This window comes from Podarcis vaucheri, assembly GCF_965113315.1.
Source record: "Podarcis vaucheri genome assembly, chromosome: 10".
Lineage (NCBI taxonomy): Eukaryota > Metazoa > Chordata > Lepidosauria > Squamata > Lacertidae > Podarcis > Podarcis vaucheri.
The window spans coordinates 27,644,165-27,662,014 of NC_138748.1; the positions used below are offsets into that span (position 1 = coordinate 27,644,165).

The 17,850-nt window shown below is 43.7% G+C and overlaps 1 protein-coding gene across 1 annotated transcript in view; it reads right to left on the reverse strand.

The window, feature by feature from the left end:
• The window catches only part of PPM1H (protein phosphatase, Mg2+/Mn2+ dependent 1H), a gene marked incomplete at its 5' end in the record, with an annotated part of 89,993 nt that extends 72,763 nt beyond the window's left edge, over positions 1–17,230 (reverse strand). Inside the window, one exon of the mRNA XM_082239734.1 lies at positions 16,950–17,230. Within this exon, the coding sequence (XP_082095860.1) occupies positions 16,950–17,230 (281 nt within the window). The remainder of the gene's footprint in view (positions 1–16,949) is intronic.
• Positions 17,231–17,850: the final 620 nt, after the last annotated feature.

The following is a 17,850-nucleotide window of genomic DNA, read 5'->3' on the forward strand; positions in this document are numbered from 1 at the left end:
GATTCAGCATATATATATTTCTTACCAAATGTAATTTCCATGATGCTATAGATCAGGGCTTTTGACCACATTTGATGACTCTCTGCCATCAACATTCCAGCTCGAATAAACATTCTGCTGCCTTTTTCTTTTTTAAGGATATTAATCTGGATTTCAGAAATGATTGCTAACTCTCAAATGCAGAGAATTTCCTCCGCCAGCAGATCTAACTCTGATTGCATCAGTGTACAGATATAAATCTGTATTCCTCCACTTTTTATCAGTTTTGGAGGGGGGATTAGATGAAGATTTCAGAAATTATAAACCTTAACAGGAAGGCAGCCAAAATCCACCCTCAAGAGCTATGTATAGATTTGATTCCTGTAAAGCAAGAGAACCATAAAACAGGATGTCAAAGCAAATATTCGTCTTCCCGCTTATAAAACTGTAGCTGAGCTACAGGAATGAAGGTAATGAGGGATTCTGATTAAGAGGGTGATGGAGCTCAGGGGGTCCAGACTGCAAATCTAAGATGGACCCAAGTTACTTTGTCCTGTGGTGCTTGATGAGGGAGAGAGGGAGGGGTTGAGTAAGGTTATGCGACCAACGATATACCGTATTGGCCCAAATATAAGCTGCACCCGAATATATACCGCACCTTTAAAATTCAAGGGAGGGGGGAGAAAAAAGACAATACCAAAATATAAGCCGCTCCCTTAAAATTCCGCAAGCACTCACACCCATTCCATTTTACCATATGTCTGTTTCAGCACTGATAACATAAAAGCCCATTTTTGTAAGGTCGCGAATTTAAGCCACACTTTAACTTTTCACGGTCAGAATTTGGGGGGAAAAGTGCGGCTTTTATTCCAGCCAATACTGTAACTATACAACCTTTAGAAGACATCTGAAGGCAGCCCTGTATAGGGAAGGGTTTTTTAATGTTTAATGTTTATGTTTTTATATATGTTGGAAGCTGCCCAGAGTGGCTGGGGCAACCCAGTTGGATGGGTGGAGTATTATTATTATTATTATTATTATTATTATTATTATTATTATTATTTTAAAAGACATCCTTATTTTCATCGGATAAATGTTGGTCAGTATGGAATACAGAAGCTTTCCTTCATGTACGAAAGTAAGCAGTCTATTTTTCTTTGCTTTTGCAAGAGCAAAAAAAGAAAAGAGAGAGGCGAACAGCTACTAAAGGCAAACAGTTCAAATATTTATTCAAACACTAAAGCAGCTAAACATATGGCTGTATGTCTGGGAAAGCTCTAAAAACAAGATGTGTGGTTTCTTATGTTAAAATCATAATAATAATAATAATATGCAGGCATGTGCAAAATACAGATACTGCAAAAGGAGTAAATATATTTGTCCTCTAATCTGGAAGTATTCCCGGATGTTCTGTCAACGTTTTTTCTTTTCTTTTCACACCTCAATAGCTCACACCGACCCCCTGTGACTTGTTACACATGTCTCAAAAACTGAGACAAGTGAAGGGAAAACTTTCTATTGTGCTGAGGTAAAAATGGGTTCATAACCTGTGTATTATAAAGATGGCTGGTCAAAGAAGGTGTGCCTCCATAATTCAGCAATAACATGCGCAAGTCAGTTATGCTTGCTTTACTTCTTCCCATAGTTGAAGAAACATATTGGCAGCAGCAGAGATAGGCCAGCTGGACTCCAACTGCCCTGAGGGTGCATTTTGAGATGGAGAGAGATAAAACCAAGCACCTTGCAACAGGTCAAGATCAAAGGGGGTCTGTCACCCATTTGGTCACACCAGGAGGCCACTTGAAGATGGGATTGGCACTCCACTGGAATTCACTGATAAATGGCAGAAGGACACCAGTGAGGTAAGGAAGTGGAGATCTCCCAGGGTGAGAAACTTGGAAAGGAAAGGAAAGCACCTAGGTGAGAGCTGGATGGAGGGTCTGCCATTTTGCTGATTAGCAGCTAGTTTTGCTGAAGAAAGCATATGCATTTTGTACCTTGTTTACCACCACCGCCACCACCCACATTTTTTATACTACTGCTACTATTGTTAAATGTGCATTATGCTTTAGTTTCACCCGAGAAGATAAGGTAACTTATGTTTTTAAACTTTTGTATTATATGTAACATAGGTGTTGATTATTATGAACTGTATATTTAAAACTGTTTATAACTTTTAAATATTTTTATATACGTGTGTATAATATAGACAGCACTCTGAGGTTTTTCTACAATCAGGCGGTCATGTGTGTGTGTGTGTATCCACAGAGAGAGAGAGAGAGAGTTCTAAACCGCCCCATCACTAAGGAGAAAAACCATGATTCCTGACTTAGTGCTATGTCCAAACTAGGGTTTGAAGTTTGTTTTGCTCCAAACTAACCACAAATTGTAGCCAAGGTTTCCTACACAGGTGTGTGTGTGTGTGTGTGTGTGTGTGTGCGCGCGCAAAGATACCCAGATGCTGAAGATAAACCATTAACCATGTTTTACTGTGATGTACAAACTGGGCCAAAGCATGAAGATGACTTTGGTTTACATGAAAACAAACAGTTATGGCACATCACATCCTGAAGACCTGATAGGTAGACACTGGGAGCAGACTGATCCTTCAGACCCATAGTAACCCATTTCTGAGCTGCAAAAAAATGCCTTGGGATTTCCCCCCCCCCCATCTGTCTAGATTGAAAAGAGAGTGCGATGTTTCTCTCTTGAGAAGCAGAGATTCTACTTTGCAAGTCAGAGAAGGCACTCTAAGCATCACACTAATAATCTCTGTGACAATGGCACCTTGATAAGGAATGTCAGCTGGGTTTTGATGTGTGTGGTTCTTTGTATAAAAAACCCCCCTGCTGTCACTGGAGCTGTTCTGGGGAAAGACATCTCTAGCTTCTGTACAGCTTCACTAGTTTCAATCAATTAGTGTCTCGATCATAACCCCATTTGGAGTACAGTGGTGCCCCGCAAGACGAATGCCTCGCAAGACGAAAAACCCGCTAGACAAAAGGGTTTTCCGTTTTTCGATGCACTTCGCAAGACGAATTTACCTATGGGCTTGCTTCGCAAGACGAAAACGTCTTGCGAGTCTTGCGATTTTTTTCGCTTTCCCCCCTTTTTCTAAGCCGCTAAGCCGCTAATAGCCTTTTAGCCACTAAGCCTTTAATAGCCGCTAAACCGCTAATAGCGCTAATCCGCTAAGCGGGTTGCTTCGCAAGACGAAAAAACCGCTAGACGAAGAGACTCGCGGAACGGATTATTTTTGTCTTGCGAGGCACCACTGTAATTAAAAAAAACCCCACACAATCTTCACAGCCACTAATAAGGCTAGCATATTTTCTAATAATAATAATAATAATAATTTATTTCTACCCCACCCATCTGGCTGAATTCCCCAACCACTCTGGGCAGCTTTCAACAGAACATTAAAAACAGAATAAAACTTCCCTAAACAGGGCTGCCTTCAGATGTCTTCTAAAAGTCGGATAGTTGTTTATTTCCTTGACATCTAATGGGAGGGCATTCCACAGGGCTGGTGCCACTACCAAGAAGGCCCTCTGCCTGGTTCCCTGTAACCTCACTTCCCACAGGGAGGGAAATGCCAGAAGGCCCTTCGCACTGGACCTCAGTTTCCGGGCTGAACGATGGTGGTGGAGATGCTCCTTCAGGTATACTAGGGGGAGGCCGTTTAAGACTTTTAATTGTGCTCGGAAATGTACTGGGAGCCAACGTAGGTCTTTCAGGACGGATGTTATATGGTCTCGGCGGCCACTCCCAGTCACCAGTCTAGCTGCCGCATTCTGGATTAGTTGCAGTTTCCAGGTCACCTTCAAAGGTAGCCCCACATAGAGCGTGTTGCAGGAGCCCAAGCGGGAGATAACTAGAGCATGCACCACTCTGACAAGACAGTCTGCAGGCAGGTAGGGTCTCAGCTTGCGTACCAGATGGAGCTGGTAGATAGCTGCCCTGGACACAGAATTGACCTGCACCTCCATGGACAGTCCAAAATGACTGCGTACCTGCACCTTCAGGGGCACAGTTGTCCCATTCAGGACCAGGGAGTTCCCCCCCACACACACACACACCCTGTCCCCGCAAAACAGTACTTCTGTCTTGTCAGGATTCAACCTCAATCTGTTAGTCGTCATCCATCCTCCAACAACCTCCAGGCACTCACTCTATTCTAGGTACCGCTGGCAGTGGTGCATGAAGACCAGGCTTTCTGCTTATAGACATCCACCTGCATCAGTACCATCTTTGACATTTTGCTGCTAGCTAACAATCCTATGGATATGTGGAAAGCAATAATCAATGAAGTACTGTGACTATGTTTACTGGCACAGGCATCTTATTGACTGCAACCAACTTTCTTCCTCATGCCATTTCAAATCAAAGTGTTAACAACAACTTTATAAACTCTCTTTCTTCGGAGCTGCTATTCTCAGAGGATGACGTCTCTTTTCACTTGCACTGACAAACAATATTACAAGGCAGCCATTTAGCAAGGAAGATAACATGAAGTAGCAATAATTGATATGAAGCAGTCATAAATCTGTAATGACAACTGGGACACATAAGCAGTATATTACTTACAAGGGAGACACAATAAGAAATTTCAAGTACAGCAACAGAGAAAGGAAGGATGAGAGGGAGAGTTGCCAACTCTTCTAGCTACTCATTATACAAAACAAAAGCTTTCTCCTAATATTCACTCTCTGGCTGCCTGTCAAGATAATGTGACCCTCAAAATCTTGAAGGTCAAAACCACATTGAAAGAAGCCTTCTACAATCTGGATCCTTCCAGATATTTTGGACTCCCAACTCCCATAATTACCGACTGTTTTGCTCTATAAGACGCACCAGACCACAAGACGCACCAATTTTTGGAGGAGGAAAACAAGAAAAAAAATATTCTAAATCTCAAAAGCCAGAACAGCAAGAGGGATCGCTGCGCAGTGAAAGCAGCAATCCCTCTTGTTGTTCTGGCTTCTGGGATAGCTGCGCAGCCTGCATTTACTCCATAAGACGCAAACACATTTCCTCTTACTTTTTAGGAGGGAAAAGGTGAGTCTTATAGAGCAAAAAAATACGGTCATTACCACTGACTACGGGAGTTGGGAATGTAACAATACCTAGAGCAGCAGTTCTCAACCTGTGGGTCCCCAGATGTTATTGGAATACAACTCCCATCATCCCTGAGCTCTGGCCTTGCTAGCGAGGTGTGGTGGGAGTTGTAGTTCAACAACATCTGGGGACCCACAGGTTGAGAAAGGCTGACCTAGAGGCAACCAAGTTGAGGAAGGCTGGGAAACAATACAGTGGTACCTCGGGTTACAAACGCTTAGGGTTACAAACGCTTCAGGTTACAGACTCCGCTAACCCAGAAATAGTACCTCGGGTTAAGAACTTTGCTTCAGGATGAGAACAGAAATTGTGCAGCGGCGGCGTGGCAACAGCAGGAGGCCCCATTAGCTAAAGTGGTGCTTCAGGTTAAGAACAGTTTCAGGTTAAGAACGGACCTCCGGAACGAATTAAGTTCTTAACCCGAGGTACCACTGTACCCTTCTTGAGGTCTTGTGTAAGGTGCCAGCCCAAATCCAGCATCAAGAGTTACACTATCAGAAGCCAACATTCCACGCTCAGGAACAGACTCCACAGCACAACTCACCCATTAATACTGCCATTTACAGAGGCCACTCCCCTGTTCCACCTGCAAGAATGCTTGAAGATTTAAAATGCTATGAAATACCTGCAACTCCTTTGAAAATGCAGTGTCAAGATTAAGATCAAGTTCACTGTGACATAATGTTACAAACATGTGAAAGGGAGTCCAAATCATTGTTTCAGTCCACTTGCTCACAAGCTCCTTTTCAATGACTCAAAGTCGATGACGACAATGAGTTTCGAAATAAATCCCATCCAAACAGCAACCCAAAATCCCACAAATAGATGCAAGTCTCTTGATGTAGTTCTAACGGGGGCAGTGGGACCTGTAGAAAAGGCTGCATTGTTGAGACATTTCCAAAATATCCTCTAGAGCAGGCATGTCCAACAGGTAGATCGTAGTCTACTGGTAGATCACTGGACGTCTGTGGTAGATCACTGGCTCCCCTCAACAATGATCAATAACTTTGGTTCCCCTAAAGAAAGCTCAATAACTTTGCCCTGCACCCCTAAAAAATGTGCCTTCCTCCTTCCTAAAAAAAAGCTCATTAACTTTGACCTGAACCCCCCAAAAGGGGGTAGATCACTGCCAGTTTGTGAGTAGATCTCACAGTCTCTTGGAAGTTGGCCACCCCTGCTCTAGAGCAGGGAATCAGGCAAGACAGAACAGAATCTACTGGATAATTTTGCAGTAGATTGCCATGGGTTTCTAACTCTCAACTGTCTAACAGTAACAACAATCAAAAAGTCCATTCCTCCTTCTAAATTAGCTGCTGGAAAAAAGACACTTGGAGGAAGAACAAGGGGTCTGTTTTGTGTGAAAGGACTTGTGAGCTTGGTTCCAGCGTGAGTACAGGTTTCTGGGTTAAACATGTGCTCAGAGGCACGCTTCTTCCTGACTCCTTAGCACATAGCTATTCACCTGAGAAACTATTCTGTGTCTAGTCAGGCACCAGGCACATTTTGCACTCAACTACCAGCCACTCGCAACCAAGTGAAGGTGCCTGAATGCCAGGACGGCACATGACATATCCACCATCTGGAAGTACATGCCTGGGGATCATTGGATATTGACTGTTTGCACACACTAATGCCACATCCTGTAGAATTTTATCAGTCATCTGCACAGTCAGCATGAATTTCAGGAACCAAAATGCTTTCTCTGCGCAGCCTGAGCAGAAACAATGAACAACACTATGTCTAATTGTTGTAGCTTCACTTACCCCACCCACCCACTCTACTGCCCTGCTCATAGCTGTAAAGAATATTCTTATGTTATGAATGGTCTGTGTCACCACTAAGAAAAAAAAGGTAGGAACAGGCCAAGAGATATGGGGACTGTCCCTGGATAAAGTGACTTTTCTCCTTTAAGTTCCTAAAATACTGAACCTAGCTCAAGGTTGTCATCTGTTTAACTGAGAATCAATCACAGTCAGTCCATCATCTGAAAAATAAGACATATCACATAGGGAATATGACACATATCAGCCACTTCCATCACTTACATATTCCAGTCTGCAATGATAAAATGATTGTTTTAACTAGACATTTTATTGTTCTTCCACTGGTTATTTCACATTTGTAAAATGTGGCTCCATCTTTTAAACAACTGTGCATAATATTTTGAAGTTTTCAGCCCATGCCACTGTGCAAAAAGTCAGTTTTGAGTCCCAGTTCAGTCAGTCTTAGAAATATAAGTGGGACGTGGGTTGCGCTGTGGTCTAAACCACCGAGCCTCTTGGGCTTGCTGATCAAAAAGTTGGCAGTTTGAATCCCCACAACAGAGTGAGCTCCTGTTGCTCTGTCCCAGCTCCTGCCAGTTTGAAAGAATACCAGTGCAAGTAGATAAATAGGTACCACTGTGGCAGGAAGGTAAATGGCATTTCCATGCGCCCTGGCTTCGATCACGGTCTTATGTTGAGCCAGAAGCGGTTTAGTCATGCTGGCCACATGACCCTGAAAGCGAGATGAGCACTGCAACCCCATAGTTGCCTTTGACTGGACTTAACCGTCCAGGGGTACTTTACCTTTTTACCTTAGAAATACCACAGTTTTGAATATATGAAATATTCTGACTGTCATTCAAAGATGCTAATATAATATGGCAGCTGATTACCAGTTTCAAAGAACTACTATGAGCTGGAGAGATATGGTGTCATGAATAAGTTTTACTACTGGGTGGCACGGTATTTACTTCATGTAAATGAATGCCAATGCATAAACTATAATGCATGAACATTGTTGGTGAACTGGAGTTTCTCCACTGCTGCCATCACGATGGGCTCTAAAGTGAGCTCTCATGTTGAGTCAGATTCGCTTTGGAGGCGTCTCCCTGTTTCATTGCCCACAACTCCCTGGCAAAGCAAAAAATCTGTTCAGTGGGAGTGAGCATTTAGGAGCTGCTGTGTCAACTGCCTAACTCCTTTCCCCACAGAACAAGGGCTTTGATTGTAAACTCTCCAAGACTCTCAGGAATCCATCAGCCTATGGAGTGGGTTATCCAAATAAGCTCACCACCCCACGGCAGACTGCGTGTCTAAATCTCACTGGGAAGTGCTCCAATCATGACAACAGAGTCAAAGAGTGTGCTCTCCCATTTTTCAAACCAATGCATTCCTACTTAGCTATCTACCACTTGCTCACATACATTTTGGTAAAACACACCAATTCATAATTTTATAACAAACCTCCACCATGCCCCCTTTATACTTTCCCCCCAAACCAAAATGCCCCAAACATTCGAGCCTTTCGTGCTCCAATGCAGTCATTCCCATACAGATTCTTTCCTTATCCCTAGCCTGTCATTTTCTTTCTTTTACAACCCCTACTGTACACTGGGTAGACACTTTCAGTGAATTATCCCAACATTCAAAACACTGTTGATTGTTTTGGATGCCAATTCCTATTTGCCTGCACCTGTACAGCTGTGGTAACAATCTCTCTCTCTCTCATATTCACAACCAGTTCAGACCTCTTCAGAGCATGGGAAGATTTTTTCTTTCTTTCTGTCCCAGTGAACTTACTTGCATTAAATATAATGTGCACTTTCGTTCACTCGGTTTGGAGATACCATTCCAACATTCTTGACAATCTGCTTCTGAATCCATTCAGGGACTATCTGATAATGTGGCCACTTCATTACTCATTCCATCTTCAAATCATTTAAAAAGTAAGTTTAATAGCACTGGTACCATTTGGATCCTTCAGAGTCTCAGCTGCCTCCCGTCTCCCACAGAAAATTTATTGTGTGACTTTTCTTCTACCATTTAACAGATACAGAAGAGGATATGTTAAATTTACACAGGAGCTCTTGGTGAGAAAGTATGGATTTCCAACAAAGCTTTTGACGATTTGCCAATAATATAACAGTGACAGTTTATACAGCTTGCTAATACTGTCAGAGGACTCCTAAAGATGCATGAGGTAAAGTTTCACACTTTTGTTATTTTCTGCATCTCCCTACCTATGAATGCAGAAACCATATAGACTTCTGTGTGCACAATTTGTGTGCACAAATCTTGCCCTTCCAGTGTTCAAAAGTCATCCGTGAGTTTTCCATTGCTGTATTTATGTAGATCTTGGGTTTTAGGCTTTATTTTACATTTAAATTGTCTTATTTATTGAAGCCACCCAGAAAAATCTTATATTCAGAAATGGCATAGAAATTCTGTAAATAAACACATTAGCTTAGGAATACAATGCAGATGCTTTATGTGTAAAACATCAGGCACGGAACATCACTGATTCCTCTCCATGGTAATGAAAATTCAAATATTGAGAGCACTGTAAATAATATTACAAATCCTCTGCTGCTTAAAAGCTACGTGTCCTTTAAAGCCAAAATAAGTTAGTTGGCAAAACCAGGGAGAACCGTTACTAAGCATTATGTTGTTTTAGCAAACAAGTTCTTGGCAAGCTATAGCCTCCTGTAAAGTGATAATTTATATAAATATTGCATTACGTGGCTAAGCATTCTTATAGCCCAATCCTAAAGCACAGTACTTTGAAGAAAGCTAAAGCTATCATCTCACAATTCATATTGATTGCTTTTTGTCCTATCCTTAAGTGATGTGGCATTAAATTGGTACCCTTTGCATTTATTTATTTTTTGAAAACAACGTTCAATTAAAGACCTTTCCGAGTGGACCAAGTTCAACAACCACCCTTGCATAACCTCCTCCATGTGACAGATGGAAGATCTATCCTTGTGTGAGCAGCACATACTGCAGTGCAAAGTGTGGAAGTGACTCAGCAGGGTTGATGGCAACGTACCTCGTCCCCCTCAATGAATTGCTGAACTGTCTGTTCATAGAAACGACTATGTGTTTATGGGGGGGGGGGGAGAGAGGAAAGCTGCACTCTGGGGGCATATCTGAATATCTTATTACATTAAACAATAATAAGACCACAAAGCAAATAGTTGCCTTTACCTAGATTAACACATCCACAAAGGTAAGTGTTTCACATAGTTACAAGATAAAATTCTATAAAGAGAAGGCCAGTCCAAACAAGGCATTGTTAAAACACCAAAAACTTGTGAGTTATGATACTAGCTTGTTTAACTAACCAGTTTGCTTAAAGCCACAATATCTGGTTCAAACATAATGCTAAGCCCGGTTTCTTAAAAAATGAAAGTAAACACTGGACGAGTCCTTCTATTTGCATGTAGGGAGAGGTATGATTCTCATTCAACTTTTTAACTTTCATCGCCACAGAAAACCCTAACATTGGATACAACCAATAGTGATTAGATTCCTTGCTTTCTTTTTCTGTTGCTGATAGCACCATCAAAATAACTACTAATACATTTAACTCTAACTAATGTACTCTAAAACTTGGGTGTTTCTACACCACATTACTTTGAGACCAAAAACACAAAATCCTAACTGGAATCCAGAGCTCTGGAGCAGAATCTGTCAGTTAGACAAAGCAAATAAAATATATGGTTGAGCCTACTTATTTCTATCTGATGCCAAAATCATCTTTATGAGTCAGTGGAAATGTACAGCTCTTTACTAAGTTAAAAAGACTGGAAGTTGTTAGGCTAAATAATGTGAAGAATCACAATAAACCACTTTGATAGATATAGGATCTATCATCGGTAAATGGTTAACGACTAGTGTACTTAAATGTGAGTAAATACCTTTATTATTCGGTGGGGGGAGACAGTTGAACAAGTACAGATATTAGACTCCTAAGTGTAAATGGATCTGCTTAAAGTTTAATGATGGAAGGGTAAAGTACAGTGGTGCCTTGCAAGACGAAAAGAATCCGTTCTGTGATTCTCTTCGTCTAGCGGTCTTTTCGTCTTGCGAAGCAAGCCCATTGACGGATTAGCGCTATTAGCGGCTTATCTGCTGATCGGATCAGCTGATAAGCGGCTTAGCGGCTTAGCAAAAGGGGGGGGGGAGGAAAAAACCCAGCAGGAACTCGCAAGCCATTGTCGTCTTGCGAAGCAAGCCCATAGGAAATTCGTTTTGCGAAGCACCTCCAAAATGGAAAACTCTTTCGTCTAGCGAGTTTTCCGTCTTGCGAGGCATTCATCTTGCGGGGCACCACTGTATTAGTAAATTCCCACTTGTCTCCCTTATTGAAAACTATAACAAAAAGAAGACACTAGTGAGTGTTTCACCCAGCAGGTGTGCCACTTTCTGAACTGCACTTCCAGGCTTTCTTCAGCATACAGAGATGATATCTGGAAAGCGCAGGAAGCTCAATATTGCTTGGCAATGGGTACTTTTGTTTGAAATCCATTGTCACTATTCTTCTGCAGCGCTTCCCATCATACTCCATGCATTCAATGTTTTTCGTTCACATGGTGTCAGATTATCTTGCATGAATAGGGAAGGGCTGTAGCTCAGTGGTAGAGTTATCTGTTTTGCATCCAGGAGGTCCCCGGTTCAATCCCCAGCATCTTCAGGTAGGGCTGGAAAAGACTCCCTATCTGAAAGCCTAGAGAGTCACTGCCGTTCATTGTAAACACTACAGTGGTACCTCGGGTTACATATGCTTCAAGTTACATACGCTTCAGGTTACACACTCCGCTAACCCAGAAATAGTGCTTCAGGTTAAGAACTTTGCTTCAGGATAAGAACAGAAATTGGGCTCTGGCGGCACAGCAGCAGCAGGAGGCCCCATTAGCAAAAGTGGTGCTTCAGGTTAAAAACAGTTTCAGGTTAAGTACAGACCTCCGGAACGAATTAAGTACTTAACCCGAGGTACCACTGTATATGATTCAACCCAGCCAGATTCCATGTAGCACATAGGAAGGCATGGCGTAATGCTGCAAGATGCCAAGACATCACAAAGTTGACTGTGGGGGAGCAGCACAATCCAACTGTTTATTCTAGTGAGGGTACAAACAAAAGAAGGACAAGACAGTAGGAATTATTCCAGGGAAAGTGTCAATTATGACTGACACTCCCACCAAAGTGATTTTTGATTTATTTATTGTACTTTTCTGGCTGTATATTGTAAACCACCCTGTGATCCTCAGATGAAGGGTGCCACAGAAATTTAATAAATAAAAATAATAATATGCTATGTTATGAATCATATGCTATGTAAATAAATAATACACCATGTAATATTTACGCAACTACATGAGAAAACACAAAAAGCCACCTAATGAAAGAAAAAGTCTCCTGGTTCCTCACTATTTTCACAAAATTATTCTTGCAGGCAAGTAGTTTTACAGGCTTACAGTTATGCAATGCTACAACCAACATCAATTCAAGGCTGGAGATCACCACACAGCAGGCCTGTGGTATAGAGAAGTACTGTCTAGGCACCAGCTTTCTGTCTTTCCAAAAATAATGTAGAAACCATGCTCACAGAAGAGTAACAGTGCAAATTTGGGATACTGAAGTAAATAGCAAAAACTGCATTTACTTCAGGAAGGTCAATACTTTGTCCTAAAGCTATTATAATCTTAAAAGCATTCTGTCTCTCAGGTTAGTGCCACCAATTTTAATTGGATTCACTGATGAGCCTAACAGTCTTAATGAGGGGGGGGGACACTCATTAGGGGCATTACAGTTTATCTTAAAGATTCAGAGTAAAAATATAAACATTTTTTTCAGTCTAACATAAAAGAAAGGAAGGAAAAGAACAAAAGAAAAAGAAAACACCATCTCAATTTATTATCTGGTTACAAGGAAGTCCTTAGTAAAAATTCTGCAGGGTCACATTACCTTCTTAAAGTTACTAATACTTCAACAATACACGTTCACATATACTTAAAACGACTCCCCCCCCCCCACGAGCAGACTTGAAACAAAGCCTTTTCTGTTTTGCCACACAAAACTGGATGATCATTACAAGTTACCCGAGGAATAAAACCAAATGCCTAGCAGCAAGGAATAACCATCTCTTGTTACAATACAGAAAAGGGCGGACAGATTGTCAAAGCTTAATAGAACTCAATTCATCTGGTTGATAAAGCAACTACAAGAGAAGTTGGTCTCCCAGGCGAAGTCTTCAGTATAATGAACTAGCATGTACAGTAAGAATTTGTGATTCTTCTGCAGAACCCATACCAATAGTGGTAGAGAGGGGTTTCTGATCTAGTCTTTTGAAAGTCCCTGGGGTGAGATTTTGTTTTCTACAAAAACCAACTTCAATCACAAACAGAATATGGAAGGTAATAGCTACATGTCCCAATAAAGTACACAGAAGAGCAGTTCAACAAAGTACAGTATCTAAAAATTGGAGGGCATTTCATAGACATACACAACAATCCATTTGACGCAGTGTTAGAAACTCAAGATATATAATCTAATCGCCAAATGGCACCTTAAGCCTAGGTTGCAGTCACCACAATGGAATGTCTAGGCGCCATTTTTTGTTTGCAGTGGAACTTATTATTAGTAGTATTATTATTCATCATCTCATTTCTATACCACTTTGCATTTTAAAGAACAAATCTCAAAGCAGTTTACAACATATTAAAACATCAAATGAAGCAATCCAGAATAAAACAAATTCAAGCTTCAAGGAAAATATTTCAGATCCTCCTCTAAGTGACATTTTGCTTTCCCCAGTTGCCAACCTGGCAACCATAGATCTCCATGTGGTCACAAATGGACCCGTGCCAGTTGCAAAACACACCTGGTACCTGGCTAATTCTTAGGACTAAATTTCATTGCAAGTGATGTGGTTATCTTTCGAGTGAATGTGCATAAGTCTCTTTATTCCCCATCCTAGAGCCTGCAATGAAAAGCAAGGAAATAATCACATGACATATTAAGAGTACAGTGGTACCTTGATTTACGAACTTAATCCGTTCCTGAAGTCCGTTCTTAAACCGATTCTGTTCTTAAACCGAGGCGCACTTTCCCTAATGAGGCCACCCACCGTTTGGTTTCCGTTCGTAGACCGAGGTAAAGTTTGCAAAGCGGAATACTACTTCTGGTTTTACGGAGTTCGTAAACCGAATCGTTCGTAAACAAAACTGTTCTTAAACAGAGGTACCACTGTACTTGGGGTAATTCCCAGTAACCTGTAAAACAAAGAGGGGGAACCTGCAGCCCTCCAAAGGATAGGAGTCCATCTCCCATCAACCCCAACCAGCATGGCCAATGGTTGGGGACATTTGGAGTGCCACAGCTTCCCCAGCTCTGCTGAAAAAAGGCATCATCGTCCAAATTAACCTAATCCAGACTACATATAAACATTGACTGACTCCTTGTGCTCTTGATAGCAACACAAACAGTCGTACGACACCCACATTACCCTGAATTTGTGCAGGTGAGACCTAAAGCCCTAACTTCACTGCGGTCAAGTGACACTGTTCACCGGTGAACATAGCAAATATATGATTTATCATTCCTGGCAGCAATATCCCAACACACACGAGTCCCAGTGAACTCAGTGGGACTTATTCTGAGTTCTAATTTATCTATTTCTTCTCAGTGAGGGGAGATATGCAATCACTGCTCTCATCGTATTTAATCCTGCAATGCTAAGTTAAACTGTAAGTAAAATTCCAGTGAAATTTAATCATATATTTAAGAATCCACTCAGATGAGGACTTAAGTGGTTGCTTAACCTCTGGATTATGCCAAAAAGGATTCTTTTGGCTGCTGGCTATCACTAAGCTCTTTTCAAGGAAACAACAGTGACATGACAAAGTGAAGTCATGAACCATAAGCAGCTACTGAATTGACCAGAAAGTTCTTCAACCATTAATCCTGCAGCATTATATTGAGAGATTGGCTACTAACTTCATTAGACAATGTGTTCCTTCTGAACTGGCCAACGGATCTTTTTATAGTTTGCTCCTTTTTTACTGCTTAACCATTAGAGTGCCTTCAATTTATAAATAAGCATTATGAATGGAAACAAATAAGACACAGCAGTAAGATTCAATTTGGTTATTGCTGAATGCAACGCAGTGTAGCTAGCCTAGACCTAATAAGGAGTTGGACAGGATCAGAGATCATCCTAATCTGCCTGCACAAACTTCATCACAGGTAAATGCTCTCTTTTATTTGTGTCCAGGGCTGCAGTAACATAATCTATCCCAAAAACATCTCCTGGGGAAGGGTGAAGCTTTCTGCTACCAGTTCAAAAGCTGCATCTCCCTCCCATCTTATCAAAATATGCACCCCTGCAAACAAAATCCACATTTTATTTTAGGAGATCACTGCTTCATTGTAAGCCTTCCACTCAGATGTTAAAAGCACACAATAAGCACAAAAATAATATAATGTGACACTTAAAACTGAAGAAGTTTGGAATCCGGAGAAAGATATATGCACGAAAAGCTACTGTAGTCTCCTTCATTCCACCTTCCTGAATCCTGCTTCCACAGCAAGAGAGTGATTCGTGTGCAGGGAGGATGGAAAATTTTGAGAATGGAACAGATCAATGACACACACTCCAGCCATCATCTTCGCAGCACAGGCCTGGAAAAGGGGGTGTGCGCTAAATGCCAGCCTCCCATTACCAAAACAGTAAGATAGCACCCTGTCTCTCTTTCTCTCTGCCTCCACCTCTCCCCATACATTCACAACACTTCCTAAACCCCTTCCGCATCAGTAGAAATAAACAATCCAGAGACTTGCAGTACACAGATCTACGGCAGAACAAAAATGCTACAGTCTTTGGGTGAAATCTGCACATGGGGGGGGAGGGGGAGAGGAGAGAGAGACTCAAAGGGCAAACTTTCCGCTTTTCATTTCCCTTCCCTTTCAATAACCCCATCAAAATTACTAGACCTAGATGAGGAAAATCTCAAAGAGACACATGGAGTTGCAAAACCAGATGGTGCATGATGCACATGACCCGGTCAAAGATAAGCACTTTATGGCTACAGCATTATGTACGCTTGCACCCAGGAGTAAGTCTCATTAAAGTCAACCGAATTTATTTCCAAGTAAATATTTACAGAGTCAGGCTGTACGTCTATGCACACCCACTTGGGAGTGAAACCTACTGGATTCAAGAGGATTGGATTTTATATCAGATAAGTTGAAGTACACAGGATTTAAAAGCAACTTAACTTTTTACACCCACTCGGAACAGACAATGAAGAAGTGAAAGCTGCCCCAAATCACCTGTGGGAGAGTATTTGACCAAACCAACCCAGCGCATAACATAAGAGGACTTAACCCGAAGCAGCATTTCTCAAGGTTCCACCCCAAACACCTGAAGAGCAGGGCATTGGGGGTATGCACAGAACACATCCCCATAACCACAAGTAGTGAATTCTGAATTGAGGAATGAGGGAGGAGGCATCCAAAGGAAGATGACATACACACAGCCACACTACATGAGTCCACCTGCGACAGGATCTACCCACAGGGTGGCTGACCATTCCCTCCCAACAGAAAACCTGAAATAGCTCTTTCCCCTCGCCTCCACGCCCCCCATTTCCAGGGCTGAGTCAATCGCGACAGCTCAGCCCGAAGAGCATGAGACTCTTAACCCTCAGGGTCGTGGGTTCGAGCCTCACACGTTGGGCAAAAAGACCCCCGTATTGCAGGGGGTTGAGCTAGATGACCCAAGTGGTCCCTTGCCAACTCTACGCTTGTATGGTTCTCCCGGGATGATGGGAGAAGTTAAAGCTATATCCATCCAACCCCGGTTCGGAAAAGGAGTGTGCCGGGCTTACTCCAGACGCTGAGGTTCAGGCAGGTGATCCTACCCCGGCCTCTCCCCCCTTCCGGCTGCAGCAGCGCCCTTGGAGAGGGGACGTGGGCGCGCCTCCTCTCCAAGGCGCACCGGCAGCCGAAGGGGGGACGGGACTCTGCCGGCCGTCCTCCTGCTTCGGGACCCGGCGGCTTAAGGGTCTGTGCCTGGCTACTCACTCGGCGTATCCCGTGGTCCAGGGCAGGCGCTTGGTCTCCTTGTTGAGGATGAGGATAGGCCGGGCGATATGGTCGGCGGAGCACTCGACCTCGTCCGGAGACAGAGCCAGGAACTCGGGTCTGCCGTAGGGGAAGCGCAGCGGCAGGTCCATGCCTCCTCCACCACTACTACCACCACCGCCGCCGCCTCCTCCTCCACCTCCGCCGCTGCCGTGATCCGAGCTGCCAGCCATGATGCCTCCCATGAAATTGGCCACCGCAGACTTCACCCGAGTCAGCATAGTACTCCTGCCGCCGGCCGCACCGGCGGGGCCGGGGGAAGCACCATCCAGCTCGCGCCGGGAGGCAGGCAGGCAGGCGCGCAGGGCGGCGGCGGAGCGGCGGCGGAGGGGCGGAGGGGGAATCACGCGGCTGAGACGGCCGCCGCTGCTGCTGCTGCTGCTGCTCCCGCCGACGCGGCCAGCGCCGTCCCTGCAGGAGAGGCGCTGCTGCTTCCGCAATGGAGGAGCCGCTGCATGGAGCAAAGCGGGGGTTCAGCACGGGGTTCAGGGGTGAGCGCGCAGCCACAGAGCCCCGAGCTGGACGCCGCGCCGTCGCCGGGGAGCGCTGCTCATGGCGGGGGCGTCGAGCGGGTCCCGGCTTCTCCCTCTTCCTCTTCTTCTTCTTTCCCTCAGCGCGGATTGCCGAACTCGACCCGAGCGGCTGGCGCGGCTGCTGCTGCCCGCGCCGAGTCACGTGACGATAATAAAGCTGGCCTCCGACGACGCGGGAACTTCCTGCTCCGTGAGCTGCAGACGCAGAGGCAGGCGGGGGACTCGGCCCCGAAGATCCTGCGGCAACAGAGACGCCCTCTCGCGCGCCCTCTTCCCGTGCGCAGCTTGGCGTATCGGGAAAAACGCGC